The 19,908-nt window shown below is 54.7% G+C and overlaps 1 protein-coding gene across 1 annotated transcript; it reads left to right on the forward strand.

Moving 5' to 3' along the window:
- The first annotated feature begins 5,034 nt into the window (after positions 1-5,034).
- On the forward strand, positions 5,035-19,698 carry MFNG (MFNG O-fucosylpeptide 3-beta-N-acetylglucosaminyltransferase). Its single transcript, XM_009902505.2, has 8 exons — positions 5,035-5,458; positions 13,438-13,486; positions 13,980-14,082; positions 14,174-14,327; positions 15,542-15,627; positions 17,707-17,872; positions 18,387-18,472; positions 19,328-19,698. The coding sequence occupies exons 1-8, from the start codon at positions 5,126-5,128 to the stop codon at positions 19,392-19,394; spliced, it is 1,044 nt and encodes a 347-aa protein (XP_009900807.2). The 5' UTR covers positions 5,035-5,125; the 3' UTR covers positions 19,395-19,698.
- Positions 19,699-19,908: the final 210 nt, after the last annotated feature.

The following is a 19,908-nucleotide window of genomic DNA, read 5'->3' on the forward strand; positions in this document are numbered from 1 at the left end:
CAAGAAGTGTGGGGAGCAGAACAGCTGAACATGCCACAGTGCAAGCCCCCTCCCATTTCTACTTGCCCCATTTTTCAATCTCTTGCCTCTCCCCAAGGCCAGTGTTCGCCAGGCTGCTCTAGGAAAGACAGGGAAAAGCTCTCTTAATGTGTCTGGCTGAGGTCTCCAGAGCTTCACATCCCTCTGTGTCCTGGTTATTGTAAAGTAACGATCCAGCCAGCTCGTCCTCCTGGGGGACAAGTGAGACAGCCCAGCCACACTGCCAGGAGAGTGGGGGCAGTGCCCTTCCATAGGAGTGCTGTTCTCACCCTGACATGGGGAAAACAGAGGGTTCAGACTCTGGCAGAGGGAAGATGGAGGATTTGGGTAGCAGCAGCTGTGCCTGCCCACTCCATCATGGTCCTGACTTTTAACTAATCACTGTTGTAAGTCCTGCAATGGGAAAGGGGTGTGAGGATACCCACACCCCACAAAGAGGTGGTGGTTGTGGTGGTAGGTGGTGTTTCCTGGGGCATACAAAAGGAAGACAAAGTCTGTGGCTCTGGGAAGTGCTGTGGGGCACAAAACAAGACAGAGGGCTGAGCCCACTGACCCTGGGGTCAACGGGAGAAGAAGGGCAACCAGCCCCAGAGCCAGATCTTCTCTGTGACCTCCTTGCCCCTGCGATTAGAGCATTGCTAGTGCCATGCACTTTTGAAGCTCTGAGCAAAGATTAACTTGCTGATCTGCCTGGGTCCCCTGTGGGGTGTTATTTCAGGCTCTAAACCAGTTGCCTGTGTCTTTTATGAGGACGAGAACCAAGGAGGGAGAAAAGGAAACAAAAAGATTCTAACCTGCAGTCACTAAAATGTAGAGCAAAGTCCCAGCTCTGCCCTGCAGCAATGCAGCTCTCCCAGGGAAGGGGGAAGTGGTGTAACACATGGCTCCAGAAGTAAGCTCCCAAATGACACCCACTCCGGGGGATGCAGCCTGAGCATCCCCACACTGCCAGCCCCCTGGGAGGGTGCTTGCCCTGCAGGCAAACAAAGTGGGACTCTTGTTGAGCTGATGAGAAGACAAGTCCCAAAGCAAACTCCCATCCACCCTGGCATGGATTTGGAGATTAGACTTTGCATCTTTGCAGCAAAAAAAGAGTAGTGCTTGAGTACCCAGGGATAACACTCTGCAAGGCACTTTCATTCAGGACTTGAAAATCCTCCTGCCTCTTCTGGCACTGGGAACCATCCTCAGGCTGATGGCCTAGGTTGAGGGTAGTTGAAGACAAGCCCCTTGGTTTTTGGGTAGTCAGGTTGCGTTCCCAGCTTGGTGCTTGCTAGCCCCCCACAAATAAATAGATGACCCCTAGCACCAACCTGGACCATCAGTGTTGTAAGATGGTGGGGGGGGACATAGGAAAAAGAAGGCTGCTGGGAGGCAGGTTGATGATGCCCAGGTCTCCAGGCAGCAGGCAGCACTGCCTTATCTGCTCCCAGGCTTCTTCCATGCTCTCTGTTGATGGTCACGTTTCCCCTGAGGCTTTCAATTTCAGCTTCTACTCATTCTGGACACAGGTGAGAAGAGAGGCAGGGGGCTCCAAGGCAAACAGAAAGGACCAGCCTTGCTGCTCTGCACAGCCTAGTCCACCTTCTTTGTACCTCTGGGAGAGTGGCTGCCTGCTCAGAGGAATGAGTCACAGGTTAGGTAACCCGCAGAATGCAATTAGCAGCCCTGGGCACCAATTACCAGCTGTAATAGCCTTATGCAAGCCCCTGTAACAAGTCACCAAGAGCAAAGATTTTTCCCTTCAGGCAGGAGCTTGGCAAGGCTCTGTGTGTGTCACCCTGGGAAGTCATCAGCCCTTGCCATGGTGCCCCCAGAGAGCATGCACTCTGTGTCCCATGCACACCCCCTTGAGGGTCAGCCAGCCCCACCCTGGGGCAGGACTGGGCACTGAATGGCACCTCCCATCCTTGGCACCCCAGAAGAAAGAAACATCTCAGAGCTTAAGGAGCAGGCTCTACCCAGCTGTAGCATCAGACATGTTCTGGTTTGTACATGGTTGTGTCTGACCTGTTCCACTTCCTGGCACCATGCTCTGTACAAGGTAGCTTTCACAGTGCCACAGTACATTAGAGGTTGGAAGGGACCTCAAGAGACCATTGGGTCCAACCCCCTCTGCCAAAGCAGGATTGCTTAGAGTAGTCCACACAGGAATGCATCCAGGTAGGTTTTGAAAGTCTCCAGAGAAGGATATTCCACAACCTCTCTGGACAGCCTGTTCCAGTGCTCCATCACCCTAGCTTTGAATCCTATTTGTTGGGGACATCACTAAGGAACCTTTGCCTCTGTCTCCCTTTCCATCCCAGGTGATAAGCAGTTGGACTTGATGATTTTAGAGACCTTTTCCAACCAAAATGATTCTATGATCTCCTAGGCCAGATCTGGGAGGTGCTGCAGGAGGTCTGGGAGCCATGGAATCTGCCTTTACAGCTGCCTGGGGCTGCTGGTGTGTGGCTGAAGCACTTGGAGAGGTAAATTTCTGGTTTGGGAGCAGTGGGCAGCCGTGGGAGCAATCCCAGTATTTAGGGCAGAGGCAGTGGATTGGTCAGACCAGCTTCACATCCCTGCAGTCATTAAAGGCCTGAAGGTGAATGGCTCCCCCCAGCCCAGCCCCAAATCACTCTAAGAAAGCACTGCTGTTCAAAGGCATCTAAAAATAAAACCTGCAGGGACCCTCTAAAGGGATACAGGAAATGCTCTGGAGAAGTTCTTGCTTCAGGGGAAGAGTCTTAGAGACATGGAGAAATACAGGGGAGGAGGGAGGAGAAGTGGATTCAGTGGTTTCTTCCTTACTACAGAAAAAAACTTGTAGCTAGTGCCTGGGCTGGTGTGAAAGTGGGCATGAGGCCTGGGGAAGCTGAGCAGCTGGGTTTAGCCCTGCCCAGAGGGCCTTTTTTTGCCTGGAAAGTGTCTGTGTCTGGACACATGGTGGGAGTGTGGACCCTGCCCCCCTTTCCTTAGGTCTTATGTTGTGACATGCAGCAGGGGAACCTTTGCCATATGGCACCACGTCCTCCCCACACTTCCCCTGGGTCCTCATCTGATTACTTTTTATTTTTATTTTTCTTGTGTGCCCAGATTGGATGCCCACAGCTTGCTGCTCCCTAAGGAGCCGCTCTGATTTCAGCAGCTTATGTAGAGCACTACCATCCTGCTGTCCCCATGCTTGCCACGCAGGGAAGCTAGGGTGGGGGGTGTGGATATCATCCCCCTCTTGGACTGGCTGCCTCTCTCCAGCCCCTGGTTGCTCTGTAAAGTAGCCTAGAGGGAGCCTGAAGGGGACTTTCACAGCCAGGCACCCCATACCCAACTGAACCAGCAACAGCATGAAGCAGTCTATGGTGCTGACCCCAGAATCTCCCATCTGTGGTGGTCTTTGCCTTGGGAGGGCCTTTCATGCCTTTTGATGGTCTCTGATATCCCTGTCTCTGGAGAATGCTTTCTCCATGCAGGACTTGCTCAGCTACATTCAGTATGCTCTCTGTAATGCCCCTGGAATGCCCCCCTGGCCTTGCTGGCATTAATGGCAGAAGTTTGGGGTGAAGTTGGCACAAGAGGTGTCCTGCCATGCGTGCCCAGCTGTGTGAGAGTGGTGGTGACAGTGGGGAAGGACCTGAAGATTGCTATGCCTGTGGAACTCTGGGGTTCTCCATAGAGGGACAAGACACACCCCCTTCCTTGCCTGGAGAAGGGGAAAAGGGAGAAGCATCACCTTGGACAGCACAAGGAACAGGTTTCTGAGCTCAGCCCTGTTGCAAGTGGCAAGGATCTGGGTGGGATATAAACTCAGCAGTGGCACTGAACCATAGGTAGAGGTGGCAGGCTCTCCCTTGTGCTCTTTGATGCTGGAGTCCCCGTTCCTGTCACTGTCACTGACTGCAGCCACCTGGGCAGCAGACTGGCCTTCAGTATCTCTGGTGGGGATGTGAGATGTGGCAGGAGGGGCATGTGGCTGGAGGCAGAGGGAAGGGGGCCTTCAAGAGTAGAGAGGGTCTGGGTCATGGTTTGGTGAGATGGGTGTCAGAAATGGGGGTCAGGCACTAGTCTGAGACTCTGGGTCGTACAAGAGGGGCAACAAGGGACACACAGTCCTGCTTTGGGGAGACAGAACGGGGTTGGAGGGCAGGGGCAGCAATCCAGAGCAATGCTCACAGGAAAAGTGTTGGGCTGGTGAATTCTGGGGGATACCTTGCTCTTCCCAACGACAGTACAGGACCCCTCACTTTAACCTCCCCTGAGCCCACGTCTGTGCCACTTTCCCTTCCCCTGCGCGGGGCTGCGCAGGTCGGGCTGGGCTGTGCGGAGGAGCAGGGAGAAGAGTCAAGCAACAGGTTTGTCACCTCCCGGGTGTCCCGGCATGGCCATGCCCTGCTGAGGCAAACCCGCTGTCAGACCCAAGGCTCCACTGACTCCATCCTCCACCCACCACCCTCTTCCTCTCCCTGGGGCTGGCGCCCCGCCCCGTAGCCGGAGGCGGGACCGGGGCCGGGGCTGGGGCCGCGGCTGGCAGGGAGCTCAATCTAGCGGCACAGACGGAGCAGGTGGCAAGAGAGCCCCGCGACACGCATGGCAGCCGGCCCCTGCCCTGCAGCCCGGCGCCTGCTGCTCGCCTCCACCCCGCGGCCCCTGGCTTGGAAGATGCGTGGGCTGGGGTCTGCTGGGGAAGCGGTGCCTTTTGTCCATGCACCCTTCTGATGCCTTTGATCTCCTGTGCCACTCCCTCGAGCCCCAGCCTGGGACCCTCGGCCTCTCTGCCAGGAGCGGGATGTGCGTTTTCCTCCTGTGGCAGCCACCTGCCTGTCGCCTCGGAGTACTTTTCCATCATGTGTCGCTACTTTGCTGGGCCCCTGAGCCCTCCTAGGTCGTGACAGTTCCCCCTTCTTCACTGGCACCCTCTGAGCCTGCTGTCTCTTTGGCTTTCTGGTCTTCATCCTATCCCTTGGCCACATCCTGCTCAGACCTCACACGTGGCTGGTCCTGGCTTTTTGGAAGCTTTCCCAAGAGTGCACGGCTTCTCCTGGGGGTGCAGGCAGAGGTTGTCCTTGTTCAGGAGGACACTGGCTGCAGAGGGAAGAGCTTGGCAGCCATGGGCCGCCGGCTCGTCCATGGCCTCTCTGGAGCCATCGTCTTCCTTGTCAGCGTCACTCTCCTGTCCGTGCGGCACCGTGGGGCTCGGGGAACAACCTGGTACCCAGTGCTCAGGGAGGGCACCTTGGAGAAGCCAGAGCAACCCAGCAAAGAAGGAGGCAGCGACAGGGGACGGAAGGACCACCTGCAAGCCCATCCTCCAGAGGGATACAGGACTGAGGGAAGCCTGACGCTTGGGGACATCTTCATAGCTGTGAAGACAACCAAGAGATTTCACCAGAGCAGGATGGAGCTGCTCCTGGACACGTGGATATCAAAGACCAGAGAGCAGGTGAGCATGTGGATTTGGACTAGAAAGAGGGTGTTCGGTAACAGGCCAGGGACAAGGTGTTGGTGGCAGAGGATAAAGGCCAGAGGCAGGGGAAGCTGGGCACTGAAGTTCTACCCAGTTCTTTGCCTCCTTTCCCCTAATTCTCACTTCTATCCACATTGAAAGGGGGGTTGCTGTTCAGCAAAATGTCTCATGAGAAAGGCTGGTAGAGAGAATGAAGAGCTTCTGTGAGTTCCTCCCATGAGGCTGGAAGGATGAGTGCTCACAGCATCACCTATCCCTAGTCTAAGGTTGATTCTTTCAGTTTGAGGTGGAAGGGATTTCCTTTTTCTAACCAGTAGCACTGGAGCCAGCAGCCTGCCTGGGCCACACCAGACTGAGAGGCCAGACCATCCTGGGTCTGGATGAAATGGGGGTTTTCTACCTCCTAGTGCCATGAGTTTGTTAGATTTTGAGATGGGTGCCTCCCTCTGACCCTCCATCAGGCTGCCTGCATTGCACTTGGATACCCTTTGTCCCAGGACAGTCTGGAGCAGCAGGCAGGAGAGTGAGACAGGAGGACCTGGAGGACCTCCTGGAGTGCAAGAGAGGTGTTTACAACCCTGTTCACTCCCCAGTACAACAGCACAATCCATGCTTTGCTTTTCTGGGCAGATCCCCTCCCTCCTGTGCATGATCTTGACGAGATGTTTGGTGCAATATTTTTCTTGGTTTTAACTGAGAGTCTGATTTGACCCTTTACTAAAGCAGAGTTTGGAGAGTTTCCTTCCTGTTAGAGGAACTGGTGTGGGGCACCATGTTTTGATGGTGCTGTGCAGACTTGGCTTGCTGGTGGGCAGAAGTAGTCCCCCCAGGGCTTGGGTACTTCTCTTCCTCCCTCGCAGAGCAGCTCCTCAAGAAAGAAGAAATCCTGTGGGTGCACCCCAAGGATGTTCTTTAGCCTCTGCCTGTGTGTGCTGGGTGCCTAGAAGACAAATTCAAGCCTCAGTGAGGCGGGGGGGGGGGGGTGGGGGGTGGAGGTATTGGGTAGGAGAGTGCTTGAAGCAGTGCAGGGCTTGCTGGGTAGGGCTGGGTTTCCACTTCATGGTGCTGCAACTGTCTGGTCTGCTGCGGTCGTCACAGGAAGCCGTGTCCTATTTTGAGCATGCTTCCTCTCCTCTCTGTGCATCCCTCTCAGCATCTGAGCTGCCCTGCTTCCTCCTCCAGATGCACTTCTCCTCTCTGCCAGACCTCAGCCCAGCAGCTCTTTGGAAAAACCAACCCCAGCCCTATGGCTGCACTGGCAGTAAGATACCGTGGATGGGGGCTTTTGGAGTGGGTTTTTAAGGAGCAGCCCACCTCTCCCTCCTCCTGCCTTTGACAAGCAGTTGCCTGGACATCCCACTGGTGACAGGAATCCTAGCTTCCCAGATTCATCTGACCCTCTCTGTTTGGCAGGCAGTCAATGTCTAAACCCATGGAGAGGCGCTGAAATTTCCATGCTGCCGCCAGCCTCCAGGAAAGCTTCACAGCTTGAACGGGAGAATAGGAAGGAAGGGTAGAGCTGGAGTGTCCCTCGTTTTCAAGCAGTGTTTTTTCCTCATTATCACTCTTTTTTTTTTGGTTGCAAGTTGAGTGTTTTCCTCCCTGTTCCTCAATTTCCCACGTTTTAGTTCTGCTTTTTAAACTAAATGGCCTTGGGAGCAGAGAAGTGGAGGTGGGGTGGGAGGTAGAGAGAAGTACATGGAAATCCAAAGCCTCTTGTTTTTTTTAGTGTGTGTGTGTGTGTGTATATATCTATCTATATGTATGTATATACTGCTGATGGAGGGGGTTGTGGAAGTAGGGGAAAGGTTAGTTTTGAGAAACTGACAATATAGAAACTTCTCTTAGCAAGAAAAAGGAGAGCTTGCAATTTGCAAAGGATGTTTGTTTGTTGTGGGGCCAGGGATAGGGCACCAGATTGCCTACTCTTGAGCCTTTATGGAGAGATACAGGCTTTAAGAGCCAGCCTTGGAGAGCTCCCGGTCTCAGGATCTCTGCTGTGCAGAGACTGCCTACTCCTGGGGCTGGCACCACCATCTTGCTGTCTCACTTGTCCTTACTCTCAGAGTGATTCTGTGGGTCCTTCTCTGCAGGTGGCCAGCAGGGAAATTTTAGCAGCTGGCCATGCTGCTGATGCCAAGCCTGGTCTCAGTGTCCTGCTCAGTGTCCTCTCGGAGGAAGCAACCCAGACCTCACAGGTCAGGCTTAGGTGACTGTAACAGGAGGCAGGAACATCTGTGGGGTTTATGGCTAGGACAGACTGTACAGGAGTCCTCTGTGTTGGACTCTGTCAAGGTAGACAATAAAAAAGAGATTTGCCCTGTTTAAACAGGAGAGAAGATATGCAGCTGGTGGGAGACAGGGAAGGGGCAGCAGGAGGTGGGCACTCTTCACTGGACCATGTTCTCTCTCGTGAGAACCGATCCACAGCAAACTTTCCATTAGAGCTGGATGTGGAAGGCATTTCAGCAGCAAGGCCTTTTCCTCAGAAAGGGTTTCATCTGATAAGAAGTGCTGGGTTTGATGATTGTTTAGGCTGGATAGCATCTTGGAGTGGCTTACATTCCTAGCTCCAGTAGTTTTGATGGAGATAAGTCTAAGCTTCTGGTCTGAGGTGGAATTTAGTTTGGTAACATAAGCTGATTCTAGCACATCCCCTCCTTTCAGAAACCCAGACATCCAGCCTGCTGAAAGGGAATTTTGAATGACCCATCCTAAGCTGGCTTTCACACTTTTCAGACCTATGAACACACTGTTGATTTTGAATCTGTTCTCCAGACAGGACACAGCAATATCTCTGCTGAGGTGTTTGCATTTTGGAGGGGGTGTCTTCCTAGAGAAGGGATACCCTGGGAGCCTGGGAGATCAGTGTGGCCCTGGGCTGTCAAATTCCACATCTTTATTTCTGTTTCCTAGCTTTTCCTTGCAAGTATACTTACCCCATTTGGGGTGAGGAGGTCTCAAAGTCTACTGTTCACCCATTGCATGGGCTCTTATGTTTGTGGAGAGCTGTCAGGCAGAGCTGACACCAGTGGCTCCATATCACTGTTTGCACTGCCCTTCAGAAGATGCCCTTTCCCTCCCAGACATCTTCACTCCAGAATGGAGAGATGCTTTCTGTGCTGCATCCTTCTCCAGGCACAGATACATAGAATACATAGAATAAGATCAGCTACTCCATAGGAGCACTGACAGCCATCCTGGCCCAGTCTCAACCCACTGAAGCACTATGATGAGGAGATGGTCCCATAAATGATTTGATGGAGAGCAGGAGGATGGATACTGTGGGAAGGCTGCTTCCATCTACCTCTTTTGCCAGCAGGGACAAAAGTGACACACAGTGTTGTCTGCTCAAACATCCCTGCTTGCAGGTGGAGTAGGTCTGGCAGGGGCAGAGAGACCTTCTGAATCTCTACCAGACTCCATTAGTATTGCCAATGGTGCTAATGTCTCCTTGAGAGACCTATGGTCTGCAGGCAGGTTTTTAGCTGGGTCCTTCTCTTTCTCTCCCATTTCAGCCATCAGGTGTGGCTTTGCTGAGGGATGCATGGTGGTGGTCCCCTGGATGTTGGCAGCAGCTGCTGTTCCAGGTTGCCCACTTTCTGAGGCATGAGGGATGGAGACTTGAGCTGCCCATGCTGTTGTGATCTTCAGGACAGAACCAGGGCACACCCTCCAGCATCTCTGGAGTACTGTAGCCAGGTATGTCACAGTAATCAGAGTCTGGGAGAGCCAGAGAGATCAGATTTGCCTGATGCCCACGCTCAGAGCCCCTTCTTCCAGTTCCCTGTGGTGACAATGTTCCTTTATCCTTGGGTTCCTACAGAAGCACCTTGGGCACCTGCAGAAAACTATTTCCCACCTGGAATCAAGAGTGAAGTGGGAACCTAAGAATATTTGCACAAGCAGAAAACCTGGGGAAAGATGCAGGTTTCTGTTTTAAGTCAACCAGATCCGATGTCTATTAGCCATGTGATTTCTAGTGGGTTTTAGATCTGTAAGCAAGTCATTTCCAGCAACAACGCTGCAGAAAATGTCAGAAAGTTGCCAGGGTTATTTAGTTATTTTTTTTCTTAAGGTGAAATATTTGTCGTAGGGGAAACTTCTGGCTCTGACAGGCTGGCGCAGGAAATCCCGTGCCACTGACAGCCTCTGCCTTGCCTGAGGGTGGGGATCCGGTCCTCTGACCCAGAGTGACTCCTTTACCTGGGTCCTAGCTAATTGCTTCTTGTCCCGTGATCACCTTTAAAGTGGTTGCAATTAAGGGACTTTGCTGGGGAGCAAGGGCAGGAATGTGTGGCCCTTCGCTGCGGCAGGAATGTGTGCGTGGCCCTTCGCTGCGGCGCGCATGCGTGCGTGGCCCTTCGCTGCGGCTCGAATGTGTGCGTGGCCCTTTGCTGCGGCTCGCATGTGTGCGTGGCCCTTCGCTGCGGCTCGAATGTGTGCGTGGCCCTTCGCTGCGGCTCGAATGTGTGCGTGGCCCTTTGCTGCGGCTCGAATGTGTGCGTGGCCCTTCGCTGCGGCTCGAATGTGTGCGTGGCCCTTCGCTGCGGCGCGCATGCGTGCGTGGCCCTTCGCTGCGGCTCGCATGTGTGCGTGGCCCTTTGCTGCGGCTCGCATGCGTGCGTGGCCCTTCGCTGCGGCAGGAATGTGTGCGTGGCCCTTCGCTGCGGCAGGAATGTGTGCGTGGCCCTTCGCTGCGGCAGGAATGTGTGCGTGGCCCTTCGCTGCGGCTCGAATGTGTGCGTGGCCCTTCGCTGCGGCTCGAATGCGTGCGTGGCCCTTCGCTGCGGCTCGAATGCGTGCGTGGCCCTTCACTGCGGCTCGAATGTGTGCGTGGCCCTTCGCTGCGGCTCGAATGCGTGCGTGGCCCTTCGCTGCGGCTCGAATGTGTGCGTGGCCCTTCGCTGCGGCTCGAATGTGTGCGTGGCCCTTCGCTGCGGCTCGAATGTGTGCGTGGCCCTTCACTGCGGCTCGCATGCGTGCGTGGCCCTTTGCTGCGGCTTGAATGTGTGCGTGGCCCTTCGCTGCGGCTCGAATGTGTGCGTGGCCCTTCACTGCGGCTCGAATGTGTGCGTGGCCCTTCGCTGCGGCTCGAATGTGTGCGTGGCCCTTCACTGCGGCTCGCATGCGTGCGTGGCCCTTCGCTGCGGCTCGAATGCGTGCGTGGCCCTTCGCTGCGGCGCGCATGCGTGCGTGGCCCTTCGCTGCGGCTCGCATGCGTGCGTGGCCCTTTGCTGCGGCTCGCATGTGTGCGTGGCCCTTTGCTGCGGCTCGCATGTGTGCGTGGCCCTTCGCTGCGGCTCGAATGTGTGCGTGGCCCTTCGCTGCGGCTCGAATGTGTGCGTGGCCCTTTGCTGCGGCTCGAATGTGTGCGTGGCCCTTCGCTGCGGCTCGAATGTGTGCGTGGCCCTTCGCTGCGGCGCGCATGCGTGCGTGGCCCTTCGCTGCGGCTCGCATGTGTGCGTGGCCCTTCGCTGCGGCTCGCATGTGTGCGTGGCCCTTTGCTGCGGCTCGCATGCGTGCGTGGCCCTTCGCTGCGGCAGGAATGTGTGCGTGGCCCTTCGCTGCGGCAGGAATGTGTGCGTGGCCCTTCGCTGCGGCTCGAATGTGTGCGTGGCCCTTCGCTGCGGCTCGAATGTGTGCGTGGCCCTTCGCTGCGGCTCGAATGCGTGCGTGGCCCTTCACTGCGGCTCGAATGTGTGCGTGGCCCTTCGCTGCGGCTCGAATGCGTGCGTGGCCCTTCGCTGCGGCTCGAATGTGTGCGTGGCCCTTCGCTGCGGCTCGAATGTGTGCGTGGCCCTTCGCTGCGGCTCGAATGTGTGCGTGGCCCTTCACTGCGGCTCGCATGCGTGCGTGGCCCTTTGCTGCGGCTTGAATGTGTGCGTGGCCCTTCGCTGCGGCTCGAATGTGTGCGTGGCCCTTCACTGCGGCTCGAATGTGTGCGTGGCCCTTCGCTGCGGCTCGAATGTGTGCGTGGCCCTTCACTGCGGCTCGCATGCGTGCGTGGCCCTTCGCTGCGGCTCGAATGCGTGCGTGGCCCTTCGCTGCGGCTCGCATGCGTGCGTGGCCCTTCGCTGCGGCTCGAATGTGTGCGTGGCCCTTCGCTGCGGCTCGAATGTGTGCGTGGCCCTTTGCTGCAGCAGGAATGTGTGCGTGGCCCTTCGCTGCGGCTCGAATGTGTGCGTGGCCCTTCGCTGCGGCTCGAATGTGTGCGTGGCCCTTCGCTGCGGCTCGCATGCGTGCGTGGCCCTTCGCTGCGGCTCGAATGCGTGCGTGGCCCTTCGCTGCGGCTCGCATGTGTGCGTGGCCCTTCGCTGTGGCTCGCATGTGTGCGTGGCCCTTCGCTGCGGCTCGAATGCGTGCGTGGCCCTTCGCTGCGGCTCGCATGCGTGCGTGGCCCTTCGCTGCGGCTCGCATGCGTGCGTGGCCCTTCGCTGCGGCAGGAATGTGTGCGTGGCCCTTCGCTGCGGCAGGAATGTGTGCGTGGCCCTTCGCTGCGGCTCGAATGCGTGCGTGGCCCTTCGCTGCGGCTCGAATGCGTGCGTGGCCCTTCGCTGCGGCTCGCATGCGTGCGTGGCCCTTCGCTGCGGCTCGCATGCGTGCGTGGCCCTTTGCTGCGGCTCGAATGTGTGCGTGGCCCTTCGCTGCGGCTCGAATGCGTGCGTGGCCCTTCGCTGCGGCTTGAATGCGTGCGTGGCCCTTTGCTGCAGCAGGAATGTGTGCATGGCCCTTCGCTGCGGTTCGCATGCGTGCGTGGCCCTTCGCTGTGGCTCGAATGCGTGCGTGGCCCTTCGCTGCGGCTCACATGCGTGCGTGGCCCTTCGCTGCGGCAGGAATGTGTGCGTGGCCCTTCACTGCGGCTCGCATGTGTGCGTGGCCCTTCGCTGCGGCTCGAATGTGTGCGTGGCCCTTCGCTGCGGCTCGAATGCGTGCGTGGCCCTTCGCTGCGGCTCGAATGTGTGCGTGGCCCTTCGCTGCGGCTCGAATGTGTGCGTGGCCCTTCACTGCGGCTCGAATGTGTGCGTGGCCCTTCGCTGCGGCTCACCTGCTGCCGGTTCCTTTGCCCAGTCTCTCCAGCTCGTACATTTGAGCTCATGAAACCACCCTGCTGTCTCTGCTCGAGCCGGGTGGGCTCTACGGGTCCTTCATTGTCTTCTTTTCATGAGCGGAACATTTCTCTTGACACGTCCTCCTGGTGGGCGCGTATCTCCCAAATGCTGGCTGGGTGTGGGGGGGATGCAGAGACTGTTGCCTCCTCACCAGAGCCTTTGGGATCAATGTCAGCTCCTGGAGCTGCTGTCTGCCTGCCTTGTTCCCTTTGTCCCTGCCCAGGTGCTGCACTTAACCAGCCTGTGGGCAGCTGGTGGAGAGACTGTTTACAGCTCACGACTCCTTTTTGATTTCATGAAAGCTCATTTTCTGCCTGAGGAAAGCTTTTCTCCACTAGCCCTGATCCCCGCCTGGCCCTGAAGAGGGGGAGATATGCCACATAATAGCGCCGAGGAGGATTAGAGAGGCCTGGGGGTGGAGGAAGAGGAGGAGGAGGCGGAAAGCGGCAGGGGACTATGCAGACTTAACACTCAAACAGTTGTTCTGCTTTTAACCCGAGCATCATTCAGCCGCAGTGCTTTTGTTCTTCTACCGCTGACACCTAAGCCAGGGCGCCCTCAGCCCCTCTCTCAGTGTCATTGGTCCCCTTCTCCCTGTTCCCAAGGGGTGGAGCGTGTGTGTGTGTCAGTGAAGCCACACAAGCAGCGAGGATTGTGCCATGCAGGAGCGGGGAGCGTGACCATCCCTCTGCTCAGCTGCTGCCTGGCAGGGGAGCATGGCAGCAGCCAATGGACTGGGGTGGCCATGGTGAGCATGTCCCTCTGCAGGGAGAAAGGGGTGGGTGGTCAGGAGGAGCACTAACAGCAGCCCTGAGAGTAACCTCCTTTTCTTTTTTTCTCCAGACCTATGTCTTCACTGATGAAGAAGATGATGCCCTGAAAAGGAGAATGGGTAATGGCCTATCCTCTAACATTGCCCCCCCCTCCTTTCAGCCTCTGACCTCCTATGGCACTGGGGAGCATCCTGGTATGAAGGCTGGCTCTCCTAGGCTGTGGCTGTCTCAGATCTGGTGGGAGAAGTCCAAGCTGCAGTGGTGATGATTTGGTTTAGTTGGTTTACCCCAGGGCGTGCAGCCAACTGGAGGCAGGATGCTGTCTGCCTTAAAGCATCCATGGATGGAAGCTACCCATGAGAGAGAGCCCTTTAGGCAATGGAAGTAGAATTGAGGTTGATATGTGTCCTAGCCTTGGCCAAGATCCTTGGCTTTCTCCAGACTTCACCTTCTGGTACAGGGCAAAAATGGAGTCCACATTATCGTGGGCTTGGATGCCTGTCTGGGGGGTCCCAAGGAGGTTGGCTGTGAACAAACCCTGTCCCTCCACCCAGAGGTCCTCTCCATGACTGTGTGAAGTGGGCCAGCCCTGATCTTTCTCTGTCCTGGCAGGTGATCATGCAATCTTCACCAACTGCTCTGCCGAGCACAGCCACCTGGCTCTCTCCTGCAAGATGGCCGCGGAGTTCGATGCCTTCCTGGCCAGCGGCCGGAGGTGAGCCAGGCCTGCTGTGGGGGACCCCTGGGAGCGGGAGGCACCCTTCTTACTGCAAACCTCTTGTCTCTTCATTCCCATCTCCCCCTAGCTGGTTTTGCCATTTGGATGATGACAACTACCTGAACCCTCAGGCCCTTGTGAAGCTCTTGTCCTCCTACTCTGCAGCGCGGGACGTGTACCTGGGGAAGCCCAGCCTGGACCGACCCATCCGGGCCTCCGAAACGCTGCCCAACAACCGGACGGTACGGCCCGCGGGGCTGCTCTGGGGCCAGGGCTTGGGCTTAGTGCTTTGGCTCGTTGGGCACAGACCCTTGCAGTGAAAAAGGTTTTCCTTATGTTCATGGGGAACCTCCTATCCTCCCCCTCTACTCTGCCCTGGTGAAACCTCACCTGGAATATTGCAACCGGTTTTGGGCTCCCCCAGTTGGAGAGGGTCAGGGATCTGCTGGAGAGAGTCCAATGGAGAGAATAGAATGGGATGGGATGGAATGGAATGGAATAGAATAGAATTAACCAGGTTGGAAAAGACCTTCGAGATCATCAAGTCCAATCTATCATACAACACTATCTAATCAACTAAACCATGGCACCAAGCACCCCATCCAGTCTCTTCTTGAAGAGAGCTACCAGGATGATGAAAGGACTGGAGCACTACCCTATGAGAAGAGGCTGAGAGACCTGGGGCTGTTTAGTTGTTACAATAGAAGACTGAGAGGGGATTTAATAAGTGTCTATACATATCTGAAGGCTGGGTGTCAAGAGGGAGGGGACAGGCTCTACTCAGTTGTACCCTGTGATAGGACAAGGGGCAATGGATATAAGCCACAGCACAGGAGGTTCCACCTCAACATGAGGAGGAACTTCTTCACTGTGAGGGTCACAGAGCACTGGAACAGGCTGCCCAGAGAGGTTGTGGAGTCTCCTTCTCTGGAGACTCTGTAGACCTATCTGGATGTGCTCCTGTGTGACCTGTGCTAGATTCTATGGTCCTGGTCTGGAAGGGGGTTTGGACTTGATGATCTTTGAAGATCCCTTCCAACCCCTAACATCCTATGACCTAACCCAGGAGGAGACAGGTCCCAAGAGCAACAGGCAGCAGCTGAAAAGTCACCAATCTTGTCTGAGCATGGTTGCTGATGTTATTTCAATCCCATCTACCAAGGAGAACAGTCCCACGTTGCTGCTGTGCCTTTGGGTACCTGTCTGCCAGGAGATAAACCTGCCTTGGGCAGCCCACCTGCTGCTGCCCTCAGGAACTTGGATCCTCCAAACAGGAGGTGGCCAAAATCCATGCTGTACTCCTGGCAAGTTCTTCTCCTGGGCAGCAGTCGGGGCTCTGGGGTGACAGAAGGGCTGTGTTTATCTGGCACCAGAGATGGGGTTCCAGCATTCCTGTCTCAGGGAGCATGCTGTCACCTGAGCCTCTGCCACTGGTTCTCTCTGCTGTCCTCTCCAGAAATCCGTGCGCTTCTGGTTTGCCACGGGAGGGGCTGGGTTCTGCATCAGTCGCCAGCTGGCAAGCAAGATGGTGCCATGGGCCAGGTAAGCCGTGCAGCTGGTGAGTGGGGGAGCCTCTGGGGATGAGGAACACGGCCACACATTAATTCCTGGCAGCCTCCGACCTGGATTTGTGTGTGTGGTGTTTGCAAGGGTGCAGAGTGCCACATGCTGCCCATCAGCAAGCCTGTGGGACCCGAGGTAGAATGCAGTGGGTTTGGTCTACTGCCTGATTAAAAAGAGGCAAGAGCAGGCACATCAGCAAGTGTGATGGGAGGATGGCATACTGCCCTCTCCCCAGCTCCTTTCAGCTCTTGGTTATCACAGAGTCACAGAACATCAGAGGTTAGCAAGGACCTTGAAAGCTCATTGAGTCCAATCTCCTGTCAGAGCAGGATCACCTAGAACAGGTCACACAGAAACATGTCGAGGCAGACCTTGAAAGTCTCCAGAGGACACTCCACAACCTCTCTGGACAGTCTGTTCCAGTGTTTTGTGACCCTTGCAGTGAAAAAGTTTTTCCTTATGTCCATGTGGAACCTCCAATGCTCCAGCTTGCACCCATTGCCCCTTGTCCTGTCATTGGACATCTCTGGGAAGAGCCTGGCTCCGTCCTCCTCACACTTGCCCTTCACATATTAATAAACATGAATAGGGTCACCCCTCAGTCTCCTCTTCTCCAAGCTAATCCCCAGCTCCCTCAGCCTCACCTCACAAGATAGATGTTCCATTCCCTGCACTCCCTCCTATCCCTTTCAGCTTCCTCTGACTCTTTTCCTAAGTGCTTTCCCTGTCTGCCCATTTCCTCTCCTCCTAATCTGCCTCTTTCCAACCTCCAGTGACTGCCTCCTGAGCTAATTTCCCATTCTCACTCCCCACTCTTCAGCTTCTTACAGCAGTTACCATCATTTCCTCATCTTGGTGCCTGGAGAACAGAGGTAGGGTCCTGTGTTAGCCCAGTCTACAACAAGATGATGTTTTTCATGATGCCCTAGGCTCTGTCCCAGACTATATGCACAGGCATATGACAGGCAATGGCTGTGCCAGCCTTAACCTGAGCTGTGTATACCCAGGAAGACAGATCTGATCCACACCAGCTGGCTGGGTTAGCTGAAGCCCATGATAGGTGTTTCATGGTAGATCCAGACAGGAGGATGATCTGTGGTCTAGAGTAAAAGGAAAGCATCCTGGATAGATAGCACCTAACCTGGCATAAAGTCTGCCACTACTCTTAAAAGTGCTTCAAACACATTTGAACTAGCTGAGAGATGTTACAGCACACAGTGCTTCACGCTGTGTGGCTTCTCCCAGTTATAGGAGCCATAAAGTGTGGTCTGCTCTGCATCAAAGGATAGCCAGGATGTTACATTGCAGTGGAGCCATAAATATCTTACCCAAGCTGCACCAGACTGTCCTGTTTCTTCTTTCTCCTGGTTTTGGGTGAGTGGTCCCACTGATTCTCTTGTGCTTGGTGCCATGGTTTAGTTATTAGATGGTGTTGGATGATAGGTTGGACTTGATGATCTCAAAGGTCTTTTCCAACCTGGTCTGGTCTGGCCTATCCTATCCTATCCTATCCTATCCCTTTCCTTTTCTAGTTTATCCTATCCCTATTCCTATCCCTATTCTATCCTATCTCTATCCTATCTCCTATTCTATTCTATTCTATTCTATTCTATTCTATTCTATTCTATTCTATTCTATTCTATTCTATTCTATTCCATTCTATTCTATTCTATTCCATTCTATTCTATTCTATTCTATCCCTATCCTATTCTATTCTATTCTGTCCTGTCCTGTCTGACTCCTCAGGGGTTCAGTGCAGCTCACCAAAGAGGTGGAAAAGTCACTTGGCAAAACCCTGCCAGCTCTCTGCATCAGCTGACTGAGGAGCTGGCTGTGTACCAGAAACACCACCTAACAGCTGCTGGGACAGCATGGCTGAGCGTGGTCAAAGAGCAAACACTACCCAACTCTTTGCAAGTGGAACCCAGGGATTTCTTGCCCACTTCCAAGATTTACTCTGGTTTTCAGTGAAGTCCTTCATTTATCCCTCACCCAAGTAGATGTCTATATCCCCCCTCCTCTGCTTTTCCTAACCCATGCAGCCCTACTCTTTTCCAGTGGCAGGAACTTCCTGAGTACCTCCGAGCTCATTCGTCTGCCAGATGACTGCACTGTGGGTTACATCATTGAGTGCAAAGTTGGTGGGCAGCTGCTGTCCAACATGCTCTTCCACTCCCACCTGGAGAACCTGCAGCTCATCCCCACCTCTCAGCTCACCCAGCAGGTGAGGAGGGGAGATGGAGCAAGATGGGGGTGTGTGAGGAAGAAGTGGGAGGGAGCTTAAAGGTGCATTGCTCTGTTGCCAGCACTGGTGCGGATTCAATCCATTGTCTGCTCTTTTGGGGAAGTTTTCCTGGCAAAGGCTTCTTTGCAATAAGGAGCAGATGTTGCCTGCAGCACAGGTGCCAGGCACCATGCTCCTGGGGTCAGTGGTAGGGAGCACAAATAAGAGAAGTGATGAGAGGACTGAGGGCATCCCTGGGGGGATGTGGCACAAGGACAAGGGAAGGGGCTTTGACATGGCTCTGTGTCTGCCTTGTGTGGGGAGATAACAAGGTGTGAGGGGGCTTGGAGAGGCAAAGGGCTGGCATGGGAAGGAAGGCAGGAGAGATGTGGAAGTCAGAGGCCAGGCCAGCTGAAAGGGAACCAGAGTGGGAGTTTGTGTCACCCAAAGCAAGTTCCTTGCCCCTGAACTCACCTCATTTTCCCTGATCCTTTCCCACTACCCCTCTTTGCAGGTCACCCTCAGCTACGGTGTCTTTGAGAACAAGCTCAATGTTATTGACCTCAGTGGCCCCTTTTCACCTCAAGAGGATCCCTCAAGGTATGGGGCATGGGTGCTCTTGGCATTGTGAGGTGGGGGTGAGCCCTCAGAAAATAGGCTGGGAGGAGGAGGCAGCCAAATGGGGTGCAGGAGGTCTAGAGTGAGGAACAGAAACCTTGCAGTCCCAATGCTTATTGGGTGAGAGGCACACCAGCACTCAGCTGTGTGTGAGTGCTTGTGAACCTTTGCAAAGCTTTTTGGAGGAGTGAGAAGAAAGGGAATATGAAAACATTTTATCTGGACAATTTCTGAGCCAAAAGCTTTGCCATTTGTTTCACATTTGGAGACTGAACAAGCTAACCTTTTACCTCTGGGACTGGAACAAAAATGTTCTTTTAAACTCAGGAAAGGAAATTCTGCTTGCTTTCTCAGTTTTTTTTTGTTTTGCTGAGAAAACTGAAGGGAAAATAAAAGAGAAAGGTTCACTTCAGGCTGACTGCAAACAAAAGTGTTCTTTGATTTACCTTCTCTGCTTTCAGTGAACAAACCTAAACTTGTTATTTGCAGAGCATGGGTAAGAAGCTCCTGGCTGGAGATAGCAGGGGTGGGAAGTGTCTAGGTGATGAAAAGAGCATTAACAGAACCATGAGGAGGGGGATGGTGCAGTGCCCATCTCCCTGCCTGTGATCAGGGTGGGCTACACGGGCCAGAGCTGGATTCAGGTGTCACAGAGAGGCCTGGCAGCTAAGCTTTGCTGAGAAAAGATATCTTGAGGTGAACAAGCAGTCCTGGAGCTTTGTAGTGCAGGGTGAGCACCTGAGGTGGGATGGGACAAGAGGGAGAGGTCTTCCATTCTCCAGCTGTGCACTGGTGTATAAACTGTCACCTGATCTTCCTCTGCTCTCTCCCCAGCAGATTTCGATCGCTCCACTGCCATCTCTATCCCAACACCTCCTGGTGCCTGCAGGCTGTTGGCTGGTGATGCCTGAGCCTCAACTACAGTGGATTGTTGTGACATCCATTCACCTTTTGCATGTAGCAGGGTGGAACACTGAAGAAGCTTGATGCTCCAAATCTCTATGATGGTTTTGAGGCTGTGTGATGGCTTTTTTTGGTCTTTGCTGAATACTGATGACACAGGACAAGAGTCATGATCTGTCCCAAAGAGGCATGACATAGTCTTCCCATCTGTGCTGGGATACATGCAAGGGATGGGAGCAGGATGCCTTCCTGAGGAGATGAAAGACTGGGTAGTGACTGCTGGGCATCTGGCTAGAGATGGGGACCTGCTGACGGACCAGAAAGGTCTGGATATGGGTAATGAGTGCCCAAGTGAGGGTGGCTGATCATGTGTTGTGGCTTCAGGCTCTCTGAGCAGGCCCTCTGCCTCTATACCTGGCTGTGCTTTCCTCATCACCCACTCTTCCCTACCACAGACCCTTGCCTGAGTCTGTCATCAGTCAGGTTCCATAGAAATGGAAAGTGTGGCCAGTTCT

The sequence above is a fragment of the Dryobates pubescens genome, chromosome 15 (genome assembly GCF_014839835.1).
Source record: "Dryobates pubescens isolate bDryPub1 chromosome 15, bDryPub1.pri, whole genome shotgun sequence".
Lineage (NCBI taxonomy): Eukaryota > Metazoa > Chordata > Aves > Piciformes > Picidae > Dryobates > Dryobates pubescens.

Excerpts from the sequence above, each read along its gene's own strand:
- MFNG (XM_009902505.2), top strand. The coding sequence starts at position 5,126 with ATGGGCCGCCGGCTCGTCCATGGCCTCTCTGGAGCCATCGTCTTCCTT. Across the intron at positions 14,328-15,541 it reads CGCTGCCCAACAACCGGACG|AAATCCGTGCGCTTCTGGTT; the intron begins GTACGGCCCGCG and ends TGTCCTCTCCAG. Across the intron at positions 15,628-17,706 it reads AAGATGGTGCCATGGGCCAG|TGGCAGGAACTTCCTGAGTA; the intron begins GTAAGCCGTGCA and ends ACTCTTTTCCAG.